We start from the raw sequence: 20,234 nt of genomic DNA on the forward strand, positions 1-20,234 counted from the left end.
GGCGCAGCGCGACTCTAGCCCGGGAGAAACCAGTCTGCCTGACGCAATCACGCACGCCGATTAGTCTATCTGGCGACGCTCGTGTCATCTTCACACACTTTCTTGAAACGTATCTCGATTTATTTCACGACTCTATTATCATAGCCATACATTGTGAATTTGCGATGTATTGTCTGTAATACACATGGAGATTTGAGGTCTTTAATGAATGCCATGAAATAAATGCATCGACTGTACTGTGTTACCGTTATGGAACTGACTCGGTCTGACGACTGCCGTTACCCATTAATGGTATTAGTACGCAGGCATACTTTCTTACATAAAAAGTGCAGGCATCAGAAGATTAGAAACCGTTGTTTGCACGATATGTATGTAAATTTCCACTGCATTGTTATTAAAATATTCCGGCTACATTATAGCGTTTAGTTCATATGTCTATAATGAATATGCGCTTTATGATTCTCATAAATGTTGTTGCTGAGTATTTCTCCAAAAAAATGTACGTAACGAAACGGTAGTAACGAAATAGTAAGGCCATAAGGCTTGTTATACATTGGCGAAATATTGTGAATGCTCTTCATTTATTCAATTCGAAATATTTGTAAGTATGCACCCAAATACGGGGTAATATTAAGGGGTTAGAAATAAAATAAGGGAGTAATCATTCATACTATTTTAATAAAATTATTTTTGTTCCATCATGTTTATCCATTTTGAGTCGTTCTCTGTAAGCTTTTTGCCTTTCGGCATTGGTTTTTGGCGGCATTCCTAAAAAAACAAAAGAAGTAATCACATAAAAACGTAATCTAAATGATTTGCTAATTTTTTGCTGGTGGCACTTCTGTAAAGCAGATAGTATCCAATCCTTTTGTTATTAACGCTCTATATTTTTTGAAATAAATTAAGTAGTGAATATTACTATGCTTAGTCAGGTAATAACAGTATACACTCAGCATTATGTTGTACTTTTTCGTAACGTAACGAAATTCGTAAAAAACGTAACGAAATATTAGACAAAATGAGATCAGAAACAAGTATTTTTTTGATAAAATTTGTTACAGCAAATATAAAAGCTTACTAAATGTTCGTACCACACGTATTACAAAAAATGGTTAAATGAAGACTTACCGTTCTATATAAAATCGCTGATTTTACTGCCTGTTACGAAAAAGTAATCCCACAAAACACACACGTTTTCACTAATTTTCGCGATAGATGTTATGGCGGAGACGTCAGGCCAACAGCCATTCAGAGTGCAGCTATTGTTGTCCGTGTAAAATAAATACGGAATTGTTCAGAAACCATGGGAAAGTAGAAATAAATCGTAACTAAAGAGTAAATAACGAAATAGTAAATGAGAGCGACTCATTTTGTTTTTTTGCTTTAAATTGCCAATTCATTATGACACCCCATAGAAAATCAATTTGATACAGAAACTGCGATTACTGTAGAACGATAATACTAAGAAATTTACAATAATTTAGTTATGTATCGCATTTTATGAAACAAAAATACATGAAAAAGCTAGGGTGGCAAACAGGTTTTTGTATGAAAGGTAAAAAAGGACTATTTTTAAAATATCTAAATATTTGGTAATAAGTAGGATTATAGCTATAATTCTTCGTTATCTTAAAGATTAATATTCATCCTTCAAAATTGTGTGTGTGTTTTTTTTGTGTGATGATTTATAAATATAAAACTTTTGAACTGTTTCAAAGCACACTTTTTTTTTTCAAAATGTACATTTTTTTTGAGAAATACTCTGCTACGTTCAAAACTAGTGTTTTTAAATTAAATCGGTTCATTAAAAACGTATTAAGTAAGACTGATAAAACTGTATCAAGCGATATTAAACAGCAGCAGAATCCATCATTTAATTGGTTTTAATACAGGTACTTTTATTGAAATCCCTGAAACATCATCATATCCGCTTATTTATTAAAATGGGAAATTCATTGACTAATCCAGTTACGCATTTAACAGGAAGCCATGTTAACTAAACTAACTATAGTCTGTATAAACGTAGAATCGTCCATCCACGTGCGAGAGAGCCGCGTAGGGCCCCGAGAGCGCTCCACGCAGATCACTAATGCGCCCACGAGGTCACCAGCTGACTCTATCTGCTCGTGTCCCACCCAACTACTATACTATAGCATAATTTACCGACTAGGTAGGTACACTGATATCTCTAAAATATTACATCATCCAATTAAATGCACGCTGCAATTCTTTTTAGATATATGTGGGACGTGGGTGCTGTGCTTAGGTTATAATTTACATATTTATCTGCCCCTAAATAAATGTAAACTTTACAGTAACGCATGCGATAATTCTGATGTTAATTGAATTACTATTCATAATGCAAATAATACATTTTAAAATAGAACTGTGTCCAATACATGGGCAAGTCCTGCAATGCAGCGCACTGTTTAGACAATGCACTCACTCAAATAAGCTCATGTCAATCCAATTTATACATGATACCCTGAATGATAGGGGTCGTTGTAGTCGATCCGCGTTTTTAATCTGTTTAGCAAAATTATAGTGTTTTTTAATAAAGTCTTTTTTTTATAAGAAAAGAATAAAAGGCATTGTTTTTTAATTTTAGATTAACTGTTATGAGTAGTAGGTATTAAATGACTAACAAGGTATCATAGATCAGAATCAAGTTTTCATTAATTATAAATTATTTTACTAATTTTATTGAACTAATTAGGTAAGTTATGCATTTTCTTAAATGAAAACGTCGATAACAATTAAATCATTTATTTGAAAATTAATGTACCTAATGACTTCGTAGCCGTCGTGTTCATGTAATAAATACACTCAGCGGCACGGAATTTGGCCCAAGCCTAAACAACCAGATATGAGGCCAAATAGGTGTTGTATACCTAAGTTTCATGTGACATGTTAACAGAACATTTGTTTTTGTTAATTTAAGAGCCTAGATTCTTAAAAAAAATGCGTCTGTTTAACTTTTTTGACTCTAGAAACGCATTTCGTTGTCGGAGCGCAAAGAGTACGGGTAAGTTTAAATTCGATATTAAATGTTGTAAGGGTTTGGCGTTTTCTTTTATGTTTTTGAATTAATCTTAGGGTTATTCTCGTTTCCATAATTTGAGAATAATGCCCATTACTGCAGCTCAAGTTGCTCTATTAGTGTTGCTTAGAAGTCAAAGGCGTATGCAGCGGGAGATGGCTGAAACTTTAAATTTATCGCATACAAACTTAAGATACACGGTAAAAAGGCATGACCAGATCGCCCTTTACACAAGAAGACCAAAAAGTAGGGAATTAAGGTGTATGTCAGCGCGTGATGACCAGATTATCGTACTTGCAATATCAATAAATTGGGTTCTCACTACGTTTGTGATACACCAGCGTTTACAAACAGCAAGCCTAGTGAATGTCACTGAGCATACAATAAGAAGAAGGATGGAGGAATATAACCTGCATACTCTAAAACCAGCTCGAGGACTAGAACTTCTCCCATAACTTCACGAAGTGCGACTTACGTTTACTAGAGAACATGCAAATTGGACGTTAGACTAATGGAGTAAAATCTTTATAAAAACTGTCTGTTTGCGTACTAACTCTTCTCTGCACCTCCTCCATACACTTCCACGGCCGTCTGGAGCTTTTAAGGTGTCTCTGCAATCATCGATCCATAGAACTTTACTCCATTAGTCTAACGTCCAATTTTCGTGTTTTCTAGAAAACGTAAGTCGCACTTCGCGAAGTTATGGGAGAAGTTCTAGTCCTCGAGCTGGTCTTCGAGTATGCAGGTTATGTTCCTCCATCTTTCTTCTTATTGTGTGCTCAGTGACATTCACTGGACTTGCTGTTTGTAAACGCTGGCGTATCTCAACCGCAGCGAGAACCCGATTTCTTGATATTGCAAGTACGATAATCCGGTCATCGCGCGCTGACATACACCTTAATTCCCCACTTCTTGGTCTTCTTGTATAAAGGGCGGTCTGCTCATACCGTTTTAACCCATATCTTAAGTTTGTACGCGATAAATTTTAAGTTTCAGCCATCTCCCGCTGCATACGCCCTTCAATTCTAAGCAAAACTATTTGAGCAACTTGAGCTGGAGTAATAGGCATTTTTCTCAAATTATGGAAACGAGAATAGCCCTAAGATTAATTTAAAAACGAAAAAGAAAACGCAACCCCTTACAACATTTAATATCGAATTTAAACTTACCCGTACTCTTTGCGCTCCGACAACGAAATGCGTTTCTAGAGTCAAAAAAGTTAAACAGACGCATTTTTTAAGAATCTAGGCTCTTAAATTAACAAAAACAAATGTTCTGTTAACATGTCACACGAAACATAGGTATACAACACCTATTTGGCCTCATATCTGGTTGTTTAGGCTTGGGCCAAATTCCGTGCCGCTGAGTGTACAATAGATTTAGGAGTTGGCTTTTGAACAAATTACTACGACAAAATATCAGAATTTCTCAATTGTTTTACCCAATGCTGTGCAGTGTGCACTTGCGCAGGCACAGTGCGCATTCACAACACGCCGCGCGCCTCGCGTTGAGCGTGAGCCAAAACATACACACACGCGCGTGCTCTTATCTTGCATAATCGTACACTTTGATAGTGATAGTTTACACTGTCTACATCCATCCATATAATAATATAAATAGTCACACATAAGATAACTCAAAACACTTTCCGCCTCCGTGGTCATAGATAATAAATAAAAACTTTGCGATAAAGAGGTCTTATACGAAGATGAAAAAAAATGTATTAACTATTACGATAGGTTCAAGTTTCGTTAGGACATTGTAGACTAAAATTAATCAATAGATAAGATCAATAGAAGAACACTGTAAGCCTAAATATCGGATTGATGTCCGATAGAGTCAATGCAAATGCAATATAGTAATTGCAATGAGAAGCTCTGTCTGAAGCTTCAAGTTCATACATTAAACTAGGCTTGTTGGCATAAGCATGTTATTGTGATACTAAAAGGTAGCTTTAAATTATAATTTTGTTGTTTGTCTTATTGATAAATATTGTTTGTTTGGTCTCGAAATAAGTGACGTCGAATGATACGTAATATGCGTCATCATAATATAGTTTTCATAACAAAAAATATTTGTTTAAGCCTTTTTGGAGTTTGCATGTTTCTCTACATTGTGTTTATTTACTTCCTATTTTACTGTTCCGGGTGGTTTAAAAGGTAGACATGTCTCTACACTGATATTGGGGTCATGTTTAAAATACATAATTCCGCTGCTTTTATAAGGTAAACAGTAAAAATTCGTATGATAATTTGAATAAATTCTAATGTTTAACTCCGTAACAACCGTCGCCCAAAGAGTTTTTAGTAGCGAACATTAAATGGTATGCTGTCTATGTACTCGTAGCTAAAGCAGCTGCTATAGCCGTATTAGCGACGCAATTGCGAACTCTTCCGTGTTTGATTTTTTACCGCTGTGAGATAATTTATGATTTCATTCGCATCATGGAAATGAAACACGACGTTGTTCAGTCATTCTACCTTATGCTTATATTATGTTTTTTAAATAGTCAGTACATTCATTATTACGTCTTAGTATGTAAATAGCAAAATAAATTTCAAAGAGAGCTGACGTGAAAAAGACATGTTTTAAATACAACTTTATATTAATAACTCGCATAATTGGTGAAGTCATGGTCGAGTCGACAGCAGTCATGGCGACTAGCCACGCTTAATTAAGTAGGTAGGTAGGTACTGACTGACTCGGCCGAAAGAAAAACGTGCCAATGAACTCGCCTTGGCTTTGTACACAGAGCGAGGCACTCTACTGGTCTTGTTCCAAACCAGATAATAATATGCTCTATCATCCTAAGGTTTTTGCATGTAAATAAAAGACTTTTCTCAAAATCACAAAATAATGAAAATATTGTGTATGGTAATGAAATAATTTGAAATTCAAACAATTTAAATACTTATTACCTTGGAATAATAAAGAAGAAGACAAAAGAATATCAGGAGTTTGCTGTAAAGTTACATAGTTAAAACAAAAATAATAATAATAAAAAGTTAACAACAGACACACACTTCAGCAAACAGAGGGAATATGAGATGTTAATATCAATCTTTTTTTATTTATCATGACGATGCCTGATAAAATAGTGTTTTGAAGTCGTTTACTACTACTTTCTAGATACTGTACATCTTCCACTTATCTCGTTGGGATTCATGTCAGATAGACTGAATAATAACAAAGATGATCTAATATAGGCTAAGGCGGATCCGCGTCTGCTTCACTTCGAATTCTAATTAACGTCTGGTGTTCAGGGTCAGCGCAATCAAAGCATGAAACCTATTAGGCGACCCTAATGATAAGTAGAAAATAATTAATTAATAATTCTGAACTATCTCAGCAGTAAAAGAAAGAATTCTTTAATAAAAAACTATAAATAACAAAAGGTATACTACGTTTCTCTCTCATTCTTGAATTATCAGAAAGACAGTGACGTCTCCGTGAAAATTTATTTTAATTGTTAGAAATAAAAATAAAAGTAAATATGTACATACATACACATAATTCCATCAACTAAATCTCTACATGTAGGTTTTATTTAAGTAGAGCACTTAACTCTGATTCACTGTAGGCAGGCATGTAATTATTTTGTGCAATTAAATAGGTATATCCTTGCTGCTCATAGAAAATTTGATTGCCGGTAGGTCTATTTTCAAACGTTGCGGTCCTTGTATGTAGTAGCAAATACAGCAGCATTCTATGTTTTTATTTGAGTGTAAGTAGGTGCTTGTGTATTAGAGACAAAACAACAAAGACCAAAAATAAACTATGCAGTCTTATCGGTTCGAGGAATGTAATATTTATCTATTTTTTAACTTAACAAAATCTGTTTTTGTTTACAGGTTCATGCCTTCGACAGCTCAAATAAATACCCGATTGATAAAAACATGTTTTGTTTGTTCATTCCACTTTCTTTTACGTAGTTCATGAACATTATAATTATTGCGCATTTATGTTATCTAGGTTCTAGACTTTTCATAACAGAAGAGGTGACTATAGAAGCTGTTAGGTTGACACGAGGCAGATATACGTCGTGGGCTACGACTGCGTCATGTCGGCGGTCGCGCACGCAACACGTGTGAGAATACATACAGACATAGAGGCGCGCGACCAAAGCTTCGAATAGAACAATTACATATGGGTTAGATAAGTACATAAGTACACATGTTCTGAACAGAATGCAACAATCAAAATAGATTTTAAAAATAAAAATGACATAGGTATTAATTCAGTCAGTTCATTGATATAATTATTAAGTAGGTGCATTCATAATCAAATGTTTGATATACTGTTGAGGATAATAATTATAGCAATAAAATATCTGATAATATAGAGGTTAGTAGGCCAGCCTAGCCGTGAGTTGGACCGACCCCAGAACAGAAGTCAACGTTACGATGACCAGAGAAGCTCAGCGCGAGATAAGAGTCCTTACATTCGTACATTGTCTGTTCTTTATCAGACTAATCTTTTTATTGAGGTCCCCTTGACCTATTACGGCATTTAGCTGCGCAATAAGCATCGTAGCTGTCTAGCTGTTGCCGCGAATTTTATTTGGATCGTTAGTGGTACGCTGGCGGTGACAACGACCGTCGCGGGCGGCTGGCCGGCGTTCACGCAGCAGCAGCGTGCTTGAAGGTTCGTGGGCAAGTTTATCTATAGCCACGTGACCTTGCCACAAATTCGCGTGCCCGATCAAAACGCGGAAGGCGTCCATAGCGCTGATGAGACCAGTCCACTATTCATTCATTATAAATTCAGTTTATTATGGTTACGCCTATTGTTTGATAAAGCTTCTTGAGTAGGACAGGAGTCAGGACGTAACTGAAAAGCACTGTGAATTTGTAGAGCATCACGCCAAAGTGCTCTACAAATACATAATGTTACTTATTGCGATGTCGCGTTATCGAGAATGGATTAAGGGCAAGGCCATTGGGTTAACAGGCAGCAGCACCTAATGCTAACGATTAGTAGTTTGACTTTGAAGTTCCTGGTAATTATGCCGAATGTAAAGCTGAAACGCAGATTCACATTGTATGTTAATTATGATTCCGGGTCATTCGTGTTTTATGGTCGGCTTGTTGATAATAAATAAATTAATTGTAATCGAATGAGTCAATTTAAACATACTTAATAAGGGTGCTAATCATTCATTTAAATATCTATAAGTATGCCACATTTTATAGGTCATAAAAATTGGCCAAAAAGCATTTAAATGTGAATTTACCTTTAACCATAATACCGATTTAACTGGCGGACCAAACTGGCTAATAGAGCTAGTAAATTATTCATAAGTGGAATCTATACCTATTCAGGAAATATTGAATTATCATAGAAAAGTTTAATGAAAATAGGCAGACAAAGAAACGAAAAGGCCGGTCAACTAACTGTAACTGTTTGGCCATTTCTAAACGAATACATTTCATGCATTCGCATGTTAACGTCCGTGATGAAGCAACTCATTGATACTGGGTACCTATGTAAGAATTAATTATTTACATACCACGCATAGTTATTAATGAAGAAACATACCCGATTATTAGTAATGTTGCTGCTAGGTAAGAAAACAATATAATTCCATGGTTCATGTTGTTTTTATAAGCCGTATAAAGATAAGAAGGGATTTATCTAAGGATGAAGAATGTTTTTTTGATACTGTCTGTCCCACGAGCACGTGTGTGGGTGACACGATAACCATTTTGTCAGACTATACTAAGTTTATCGTACAGTAACATGACATCACCCTTTTCAACAGAATAACCAAAAATTAATGCGGTCTGGTTTCCGAAAATAAATTGGATTAGTGAGCGAGCAGTGGTGTTCCTTTAGGGGAGTTATTTCTGTTTCGGCAATGTTTGGCAAACACGTCACTAACACGCTATGTGTGTGCTGGTGCGTGCCCGCAGTAGTTCAGTTTTAAACACAAATCAATCAATCTAACATGCACGTTCCCCTTTCTATTATGATGATCCTTATCTATTTCATGGTGATGAATAACGCGGAGTCGCGGAATGGTAAAATGCATTAAAAATTGCTGATTAATTATCAGCTACCTACTTCGTGGATTGTTTTCCGTCAGTGGTTTCGTTATTGGGAGACAGTTTATGTGAACAACACTGTCAAGAATTGCGGTTGCTGGCAAATATAAATGACTCACCTCCATGACGACGTAGACATAAGCCGGGCTGTCCATACAGTCGTGCATAGCCACGAGGTTCGTGTGGTGGAGCGCTGTCAATTCTCGTAGAATTTTGATCTCCTTAACGAGAATTTCTGAGGCTTTTTGGATGCCTTTCTTAGTAACCACCTTCACAGCCACTGATTGCGACGGATTCTGTGAACATAAATTACATTATCATTAGCATATATTTTGTAATTAGGTATTTAATCAGGCACGCAATAAAAGTTTAAGATTTAATGAGACGAAACAAAATAATGGTTACAACGTAAACATTAGTTCACACAGTTACTGTTTGCGTCGTGGGAGAAAATACACAGGCTAATTATATCAGTGCATATTTATTACCACAAGATGTTGCTACAACAAGACCTATAAATGTTGTTACTAATTAAATAACTTATAGGAACGCATAGTGCATTGCATGAGCGTTATCATCATACATAGTAGCCAGTGTTAGCCACCATAAAAGTCTACCACCAGGTTGTGTCCTATACGTCAGTTAATTTGTTTAGGTGACCTTATACAGGGTTACATCGTATGCCTACTTCAACAATACTGATCCCAATATTACCGTGACGTCATAATTGATCTGAATTGAGCAATTTGATTGTCCGCGTAAGTGCATTTTAAGTAAGAAACTCATCTCTATAGTAATAAAAGATTGAAGGGAATATAATAAAAAATACTTAGACATAAAATGTATCGATGGGGTACGGTAATAATCCAACTATATTGCCTGCCAATCGTATAAATTCTGTGACCTATAGTCGCAGCTGAGATTGAGACACGACGACGCTTGCACAACAGTAAGTAGGTATCTACTCAGACATTATTTATAATTACTAGTCGCCTTTGTAAAATGATAACGTAAGTGCAGCGAGCGTTGCATAAGGCCGTTGCAGGTGGGCGGGTAGAGTATTCACATGCACGCCATCCAAGGTCTATATAGCTTACATCTTCCTGACTTCGACCGACTGATAAGAACTACCATGTCTTATTATCCATTTTAAATAGTTTTTCCTGTACATTTCAATCTTCAAGGGAGCGTAATACTTTTGGCAATGCTTCATAATCATATTTTATGAATTTCAATATTCTGAACTGCCTTCGTATTTAGTAACCGAGGAAAGGAGGCACCTTCGCGCCGGGCTAACATTAGCTTCGGCATGCATTCCTCCGTGTCGGTAACAGTTTGACCTACTTCTATACAAAGTTCATTCGTACAGGGATAATCAAATGTTTGGACAATCTAATTATTGCATTGCATATAAATATACCTACTTTACCAAATGCAATTCTGAATTAGAAGTCATTAGGCAATGTAGATATCAACCAACAGTTTCGTGCCTGGGTATCCTCTGCTGAATGTAGTAGGTATTTTTCTTCCAGCGATATTTGGGTAGGTACAGCCTGGTAGGTACCTACTCACCTACGTCATATTGTTTTTCTAAGATAGCGTTTTAGATTTAAGTGGATAGGCAAGTTCCTATTTTGGTTGATAAAATGTTTTTAATGAGAAATTGATTTAAAAAACGATTATTCTAGTACCTAATTAATTTTATTTTTAGTTGGATACTGTGTCTTCTACGATTACCTATTCTACTGATCTGAATCATTTTATGTAAGTACCTAAAGTTTATTCATAAACAGTGCCATGTTGTAAGAGTATCTAAGATATAGGTTAAAGGCTATATCCCAAGGTAAGAACTAAAAGTTTAGCTACCAATTAGGTCCTACTTACTGGGAACATTATTTTGCTTAGTCTATATTAATTAAGACTGCATAGGTAGTGTTGCTATTACACGCATTTCTCAAGGACATTATGAATCGATTGAATTCCCTGTTCCGTAGATTGGTCTATCGTGCGTGACATTCGTGACTAACCACCAGCATACATCTTTTGTTTCTATTTACTTTGTGGAGAGTACATTTTATTAGAAGAATATTAATAAAAAGATAACTCAAAGGATCTAAGTTTAATAAGTGCCTATTCTCAAGAAGTGACGTACGAGCTGAATCGTTCTGCTCCGGCGCAAGTCGGCACTGCATTTTTGTTGCCTATTCGCGTGCGCACCGCACGTGTCTAGCGTAGTGCCCTTGGGGCTCGCGGTGCGTGTCCTATTGTTCAAAAACTCTTTGTCCCACTCCTGGGGACTTCCGAACAAAGCGCGAAACCCGACCCATCTACCGAAGTAAGACGACCACTGACCATACCCAACCGACAGGAGTGTCTATGACGTCTAAAGGGACATAAGTAGGTACATTTTCAGGGACCAAACAGTTGTATTAAGTAGGTATCTAATAATAAGTAGCTCTAGCTAACATGAGTATGTAGAAAATGTTTTTTATTGAACTACAGACATGGAGAAGAATAGATTAAATTACATATCAGTCTTGTTGGTTGTGTGTCACCATGACAAAAAATAGCTTTTAAAAGAGTAGCTTGTTGGTACTGTCGTGGTACTGTACGAAAGGTTACCTGCGGTCAATTTGTTTACCAGAGAAAAAAGTATCCTCTTATGAGGTTATTACTCGTCGTGATCAGTGAGGCTATTCTGTATGCTACAATTTTGTTTCTATATTCAGTTGTCTTTGTGTTGCATCACACAGAGAGAAAGACTGATATCCAACATTCCATATTATTTTCAGAATAGGGCCTCAGAAAAGAAGTTGAATAGAAAAGTAATTATGTAGGCTTGTAAAGCAAGAACAATGTTTTGTGTCCATAAATAAAAAGACTCACTCCAGCTATAGCATAGAGGCTCAAAAAGAAGAGCCTAAATATGTTATTGGCTCTACCTGGTGTTATTAATCCAAACTAAAGAAAGCAAGTGGTGTGACTGGTATGTAAAGCCACCACCACTTTGTTTTTCCTTTCTCTCATCATAGGTCTGGTACCAAGGAATTTATGAACATTGATTTAAATGGTATAGTAGGTACATACCTATCTATTGAGTACTTATAACATCTAATTAAATAACAAAATGGATGGTGATTTGTGTAATGTGTTTAAACTGTGTAATGAAACAACATAAATGACTTTCCTATATTATGGTTACTGGTATTGCTAATTATCAAAACAATAATATTCAAATAATAATGTTTATTTATTTTTTATTATTTTATTTAAAATTACCAAGATAAATGCCATGCAAAAAATGTATCTAAACTAAAGAATAAATTCATATTAAAATAACAAATGTTGATAAATTTTATTATAGCATATTTTTCTAGTTTCTTAACAACATACAAGGTGCAATAAAATGTAAGCATTAATTATAGACATGTGGCCTAGTTAAAACCAGCTGCAAAACTGGAATGGCATGGAGCAGCTGTTTGAATGTACAAGTTTCCTATATATGTATACACTGACTAACTTTCATGTTGCATGGGCTAGAAGATAAATTAACAAAGAATTATAAAATATAGGTATTAGATATAATATAAAAATGTTACTGGAAATACTACTTTGGAAACCATGTGTCATTTTTTTAAACTAATATTTTTACCCAATCAATGTTTTGTAATAAAGCATTTACCAGTTTTATCACAAAATATTGAATAGCATTTTATTCTGTCCATTGTGTTAGTACCGGAGCTAGGTAACCAGTGGTTTTTTTTTATTTGCCTAGAATTTCTGTATAGGCATAGTTTATAAGTCACAAAATATACATTTGTTTAAGGCGTAGAATTCCATTATTATTAAATGTTTCTTACCTGTGTAGATAGTAATGTACATTTTAATAGTTTGGGAAAATGGTTAAGAACATAAATAATCAAATAAATATTCAATAGCAGTTTTAGCAGTGTAAATATTATAGATTTTACTAACTTATCTTTTAAATTAGAAACCATAATATTTCTAATGATATTGAGTTTTAGTAAATACAAAGCAAAGAATCTTCAAATAAAATCTTGGCAGTATACACCATTTGTATTTCTATTTATAAACAAAGTGTAATATCAGCTGATGTTGTTAAATAAAATGGCTAATGTTTTATTAGTGTAGGTTAGATATTTCTACAGTATCATTACAAGTTCAATAAATAAACACACGCAATTCACCAATTTTGACAAATGCACCTAATAATTAGCGACGCATCATCATTACTACCACCCACATCGCCAGAAACAAGATCAATAATGCGGGGCGAGGAAGTCAAAACAATAACATTTTTAGCTGCATACATTGATCATTGACTGTTGTAATGTTACGGAAAACACAGGTAGAGCGAGAAGTGCAAGAACAATGAAAAGTGACGATCTTGCTACGTACCTTTCTCTTCCTTCCTTTGTACACCATGGCAAACGCCCCATGTCCAATAATATCTTGTTTGGTGAATTCATATTCACCCACTTGAATAACTTCCATTTTCACCAGTTTTCCCTTAACCACGGACATTTTCACAGTTTATATTTATTTACAGTCCAAGTTCAACAAAAGATCAATATTTTATCTGAATATTATGGATTGGGAACTTGACTAAGTGCTACATTCTGATCACAGTAAGCTCCTAATCACTTCCTAGTCTCCATTTATAATAAAGTTTCACTCGAATCACTAGCTAAATAATCATTGTTACAGATGTATCATCATCAACACAACACACAACGAATGCAAAATGTGGAAAAGTGATTTTATTTTGTGTTGATTTTGCGGAGTAGAAAACGGTGTTGCCATTATATCATGGTAGAAATAATATTAATTTGGTAGGTTTAATAAAATCTAGCTATCTGCAGTCTTCGATTTTACTACCAGTGGAGAAGTCTTATGGCATATTTCAATAAATTCCATTGTGCTTGATATTGTTATACGGCTTAATTGTACGATCAACGTCAATGTGCAACTCAGAGCCCCGATTACGGTAACTTTTAACGTTTCCAATCCAGACACGCTTCTCGATTCTGCGATACGATTGGTCGTTCAACAGGCAACAGCGTACGTCCGTCAGCTGTTTTGACCAATCGTATTGCAGAATCAGAAACGCGGCTGGATTGGAACGTTAAAAGTTACCGTAATCGGGGCTCAGCCTTATGTTTTAACTCAGCCTAATATTATGTTTTAACGAAATAAATCTATTAGAAAATCTGGGATGTGAAAAGAAAGCATCTATACGTTTATGGTCAAAAAGTATGAAGAGGGGGATTTATATAAAGCCTTCTCCATAATTATTACTCGGTTATATAGCATGCTTGCCAGCCAGCAGTGCTGAAAATATTATAATTAAGGTTGACGCTAACTTATTTATCTTTGCTCTAAGTTCCTTAGCGTGAAACATGGAGGTATGAAACCAACGCGTGAAACGAAACGCACGGTGACTTTCATGACATTTTAAAACGTCATTTACGTCATTCAGAATATTTCAGCAGAAGAGGAGTGAAAATACATTTTTCTTCTCCAGTTTTTCTAAAAATTTTCTCAATCACCAATGTATTTTAGTGCAAATTATTAAAATTAATACTATTAACAATGGCTGATAGAGATCTATCAATGGGCCCACGGGAAGGAGTAACATATCCTGTAAGAGTGCAGTATTGTGGCAATTGTTCTATGCCGATTGAATATTGTGAATATTATCCTGAGTATGATAAATGCAAACAGTGGCTTGAAAAACATCTTCCGACAGAATTTGAGAAGGTGAAAATAGGTATGCGTACATAAATTTCCATGTTCATAAATGTATTCACGTATCCGATGTTTTAGGTTATAATGAAAAGAATCCTTCAAAACTATTACTGCTATTAATACGTTTCTTAATGATTATAGATGAAGAAGAAAATGCCGGCGGCGAAGAGGAAAAAAAACGCCAAAAGAGAGGTGGAAAAGGCATGTTGAAATCAAAGAAAAAAGAAGATGTTCCCAAATTAGTGCAGGTCTCACGGGCTCCCCGCGGCAAGAAAAAATCTGTCACTGTTGTCTCTGGATTGAGTACCTTTGGTATGTAAATCTAATAACTTTTATACATATTATTTATGATAATAAAAATAATTGTTATTCTACTGCCATTACTAAACTTACTAATTTTATTGTTCTTTTTTTCAGACATTGATTTAAAAGTGGCTGCTAAGTTTTTTGGCACAAAATTTGCATGTGGATCGTCAGTCACTGGTGATGATGAGATTGTTATTCAGGGAGATGTGAAAGATGATCTATTTGATATTATACCTGAAAAATGGCCTGAAGTAAGTATATTATTATGTTACCTAATATTTTTATGTAGTACTTGTAGTAGTAATATAAGTTTTGCAGCATACAAATTATTGAAAAAAAACAAAACTTAATATTTTCATTTATTAAAATAAAACTTTCTATTTTTCAGATCGATGAAGACAGTATTGAAGATCTAGGAGATCAAAAAAGATAGTCACAATTTAGTTTATATAAAACTAATGTGCACAAACTTTGTTTCTGTATTATTAGTAAATTTTACAATTCACTTGGTTAACTGTTAAAATATAAATTAGTAATAAAACAGAAATAAAGTATATTTAACAGTGTCCTTCAAATTATTATTTATAAATTGAGGCTACACTTAAGTTTTAAATATTGTGCATCATTTATACCTCAATTTCGTTAGCTGCAACCGGAGGTTCCAAGAAAAAGCAAACTTTATTTAATTAAATTTAATTTAAAAGAAAGAAATTACAATAAAAGTAAAATTAGGTAAGCTAGTGATACCGTCTCGAAGTGTGAAACAAATATGAATATAAAATAATTAGTAAAATTACTGAAACGTCGCCGCTGTCGTCATGAGAGGCGCATTTTGCTGATGCTGCTCCTCGCGGTCCATAGTGCAGTTGCAATGTTGATTTGGGTAAACTGGGTCAGCGTCGATGCAGCGATCTTCATAGATTAGGCGTACGTAACACCTCCCCCCGAAGAACAGCCACCACCGAAGAATTTCGTAGTGAATTGAGGTGGGGGTTGGCTTGCCCTTGTCTTTGGCTCTGGTACAGCGTATGTTGTCCTTTGTGTCTGAGTTTCCCTTGGTTGGCTCTAGACAGAGTCTAATTTCTTGTAGTACTTGCGGTATAGTATTACGCTGATGAGTACAGATGCACCGATTAATACCATGTACAATGGGATGGTAGTATGGTATATACTGTAATCTACGTTCTTCTCAAGATTTAACTTTGGATGCTGGGAAATCTTCATGTTGGTGGTGTGAAGATGATCCAGATTCATAGAGTTTAGTTTGACTGTAGAAATATCGTACTCTGGTTCCTTCGGTAGATTCGTGATTGTCAGCACATGTCCTTTCAGTCGATCTTTGAGGTTGGAGATGGTCAACTGAGATGTTTCCATGTGCAATTTGTGTGGGATGATTGCGAGATAGCTGCCTCGATACTCCTTGTTGATGTTGAAAGATCTTGCCCGCAGGACAGATGTACCTTCGTAGAAGTAGGGAAGTTGATGACGTAGTGGCGGTCGTCTCGTTGTTCGTATGCTGGTTGATTTAGTGTGACAGTGATTGGGCTGAAGTTTGGCTTTGGAGACTTCGTGTTTCTTCACATAAGAACCATTTGTTGGTCTTCGGGCATTCAGCCTCTATGTGCTTGAAATCTTTCTCATGGATAGCTAGGAATGGGGATGATGGAACAAGGATTTCGTGATTTCCATTAGGGACAATAGATAATTTGTACCTATATTAGGTCGTATGTATAAGGAGTAAAGATTGGGAACTTGTACACTATTACTATTTCATTATCGACGTAATATGAACTTAACTTAATCAAGTTTAATATAATTAGGATTAGGAAGGTGAGGACTTGAAAGATTCAAGGACTTACAGCATTATTTTCTTCTGGACGAATCGATGGCTTGATTCACCTCTGGACTGCAGCTCCCGTAGGTTCGGATATTCGAAGCGCGACTTGATAGCCACTCGGAGGGCTCGGTGAACGGAAATCTTCGTACGCGACCCGGGCCTAACCGTGAATATCCTACCGACTGCGCCAATTTCGTTAGCTGCAACCGGAGGTTCCAAGAAAAAGCAAACTTTATTTAATTAAATTTAATTTAAAAGAAAGAAATTACAATAAAAGTAAAATTAGGTAAGCTAGTGATACCGTCTCGAAGTGTGAAACAAATATGAATATAAAATAATTAGTAAAATTACTGAAACGTCGCCGCTGTCGTCATGAGAGGCGCATTTTGCTGATGCTGCTCCTCGCGGTCCATAGTGCAGTTGCAATGTTGATTTGGGTAAACTGGGTCAGCGTCGATGCAGCGATCTTCATAGATTAGGCGTACGTAACACCTCTTTGTCTATGATGAATTAATGAATAAATAAATTTATTCACCACAAGCCTAGATCCTTCAACACCGACACTATATTTTTTACAATTAATCTAGACATAATAATAGAAAGAAAGGTATTATTTCACTTTAATTTTCTTAGAATCCTATAATAATTTGTAGATCAGTAAACTAATAATGATACATAATATCCATGAGACTTTATAATAATATTTCTTAGTGTACTGTAGCTTTTTCCTATATTCATTATAAACATTATAAAATCCATGTATTTTGAAGTATAAACAAAACGCTAGAGTTTCATCAAATTCTGTTCAGTAGTTTTTGTATGAAAGACTGTCAAACATCCATTCATCCTCACATTAGTAGGATAGAATAGGATAATATGAGCATTGGGCATTATAGCTTACCATTTCCAAGTATTGTAGGTTTTACTTATCTTACTATCTTACTTATATTGTAAATGCGAAAGTTTGGATGTCTGGGTGTTTGTTACTTTCACGCAAAAACTACTTTTTTTTTATGAAACTACAGTATTATTGTTTATAACCCAGAATAACGTAAAGGCTATAATTTATGAGGATCTGTGACAGACTAAATTTCACGCGGGTGAAGCCGCGAGCAAAAGCTAGTAAGTTTATTAGGAAGTAGGGTAATTGCGCCAGTTTTCCGTCCAGCTCCTGTTTTCGTCCATTTGACCGACTTGCCACAAACAAATACAGAAAATTAGAATACAAACCTAACTTTCCGTGCAAGTTTGGACTTGTTACAATTTATAATATCTAAGTAACAGTTCTGCCTGCATGAAAATGTAATTTGACAAGTAATAACTCCAAAAAAATCTACGGAAGTTGCTGCTGCACACAGGTGAATGGAAAACGTCGTCAAGTTAGAAAAATAACGTGCCGGTAGGGAACTTTCATGATATGTTTAATTACTGTTTTAGCTACTTTACGTAATGTTTTTGGCACGTATGTCTAATTATTAGCATAATAAACACTATTTTAAGGGTTTATTAAAGTTTTTGTATAGAAATCTTAGATAATTAAGTGGACTAATACTAGCATAACAATTTTGCAAGATTTTGGTTTTCGTCCACGTGGACGGAAACCCTGACACCTAGTTAATATTTTTTTTAAACATTTTACTTCAATGGACCTACAAAATACAATGTTTTTTCTTCCAATATGATCTTTATTGCTATTACATTAAACATTTTAGTTTACGTCCACTTTTTAACAGTGATAAACCCATAAAAACCGTTAAAAAGATGTGGACGAAAACAAAAAACGGCTTTAAACGTTGTTGTGTTTTCGTCCATGACGTCATGAGCAAGCACTGAGGTGGACGAAAACCAAAATTAGCTATTCCTGTAGATTAGTTTTCGTCCATTTATCCTTCGACCTATTGCAATATTTTCCTAAATTTAGGTAAGAAACTTATTTAAATCTTTTTGATATCATTTGAAAGCTAACAAAATTACCTTTCAAATGATATACCACAATTCATAGTTACTGTATTGTAGGATTGGTTTTAAGTTTATAATTCAACTGCACCCTTTTTTCTACACAGTGGTCGAAAACTAGCGTACACTAGGACGAAAACTGATTTTTTTGGACGAAAACTAGTGAAATCGCCTCTTTTGCATAAAATATTTTTTATAAAAAAACCCGTGGTATTTACTTATTGTCATATAATATTAACGTAAAGTAGACTATATAAGGACTAAAATGACAATGATACATATGAGTAAGGGTATTTTAAGATATTCATTTCGCATCACAAAGTTGGCAACGCCGATAATTGGACGAATACTAACGCACTTACCCTACTGATTATCCAGTAAAAAATTTTCTCCCCTGAACTGGATGTTCTTGATGTAATCATTGTATTAAATTTTAACTCGTTGTAAATAATCATTACAGCCTATGTAATATTTACATAGTCAAAAGATAATTGGAAAAACAAGGAGACTGGAACTGAAACACTCATAGAAAATTCGCCTTTAAAGGTCATTTGCTAATTTTGGGGATTACTTTCTCTAACTAAAGTAAGTCATAGTTTATTTATACTTAACTAGCTGTCCCTACAGATGTTGTCCTGTCTTATGAAAAGTTAATATTTTTCGAGCAAATTTCTTTATTTTTATACAAACCTTCTCTTGACAATGACAAACACAACAAAAAAATTTGAGAAATCGGCCAGTCACGTGTGATGCGATGACCAAGGGAAATAGGGATCGTTTTTAGATTAGATTTAAATTGAAATTTTCCTAAATTTGAGGTAGGCACTTGTTTTACTAACAAATATTCCTATTTAAACAAATGAGTTGTAAATTCTTTTTGAACTATTGACAAATAGTTAACGTGTCGGTCAACGTAAGCATCTATTTGGTAGCTCATGGAATCGCTTCGCGTAGGAATCGTGAAACCCTGTAAAAATAAGCGTAGTGTATAATAGTCTACTATTAGACAGATGCATTTCAACCTTACATCGTCTTAAACAACCAATTTTAAATTTGTGTGTCCCACTTGGGAATTGATTATTATTGAACCCAGAACAACCGGACTTCCGGAGTTCCGGATTAGTAGAGGTGCGATACTCATTAATGTTCTATTGATCAACGAACGAATTACTCTCTGGATAATGTTCAGAAGCTTTTGAATCGTTTCAATTAGGAGGTACTAATCGTTTCGAGATTGCGCGAAATGACCATACTCAGTCCCGCCCGCAGCACAGCGAAGAAA

At 35.1% G+C, this 20,234-nt stretch overlaps 2 protein-coding genes and 1 long non-coding RNA gene across 7 annotated transcripts in view; 1 reads left to right on the top strand and 2 right to left on the bottom strand.

The window, feature by feature from the left end:
* The window catches only part of Atg1 (serine/threonine-protein kinase unc-51-like protein Atg1), a 47,247-nt gene extending 33,334 nt beyond the window's left edge, over positions 1-13,913 (bottom strand). For 2 of the 5 annotated variants that reach the window (XM_028315838.1, XM_028315836.1), the window contains exons 1-2: positions 13,504-13,912; positions 9,204-9,380 (exon numbers count right to left, since the gene is read on the bottom strand). In XM_028315838.1, the coding sequence (XP_028171639.1) occupies positions 9,204-9,380; positions 13,504-13,629 (303 nt within the window). In that variant the 5' untranslated portion in view covers positions 13,630-13,912. Of the gene's footprint in view, positions 1-9,203; positions 9,381-13,503 lie in introns of all 5 variants that reach the window. The other 3 variants (XM_028315837.1, XM_028315839.1, XM_028315840.1) reach the window with 3 other exon arrangements.
* A 666-nt stretch (positions 13,914-14,579) lies between these two features.
* DENR (density-regulated protein) lies at positions 14,580-15,727 on the top strand. Its single transcript, XM_028315861.1, has 4 exons — positions 14,580-14,875; positions 14,995-15,165; positions 15,271-15,410; positions 15,548-15,727. The coding sequence occupies exons 1-4, from the start codon at positions 14,698-14,700 to the stop codon at positions 15,590-15,592; spliced, it is 534 nt and encodes a 177-aa protein (XP_028171662.1). The 5' UTR covers positions 14,580-14,697; the 3' UTR covers positions 15,593-15,727.
* On the bottom strand, positions 15,680-18,002 carry LOC114360969 (uncharacterized). The gene is made up of 2 exons (XR_003656548.1): positions 17,489-18,002; positions 15,680-15,791 (listed from the first exon to the last, which is right to left on the bottom strand). It is a non-coding gene; the product is annotated as an uncharacterized LOC114360969 (long non-coding RNA).
* Between the last annotated feature and the right edge of the window lie 2,232 nt (positions 18,003-20,234).

This window comes from Ostrinia furnacalis, unplaced genomic scaffold (genome assembly GCF_004193835.3).
Source record: "Ostrinia furnacalis isolate ACB-3 unplaced genomic scaffold, ASM419383v2 OfSCF5329, whole genome shotgun sequence".
NCBI lineage: Eukaryota > Metazoa > Arthropoda > Insecta > Lepidoptera > Crambidae > Ostrinia > Ostrinia furnacalis.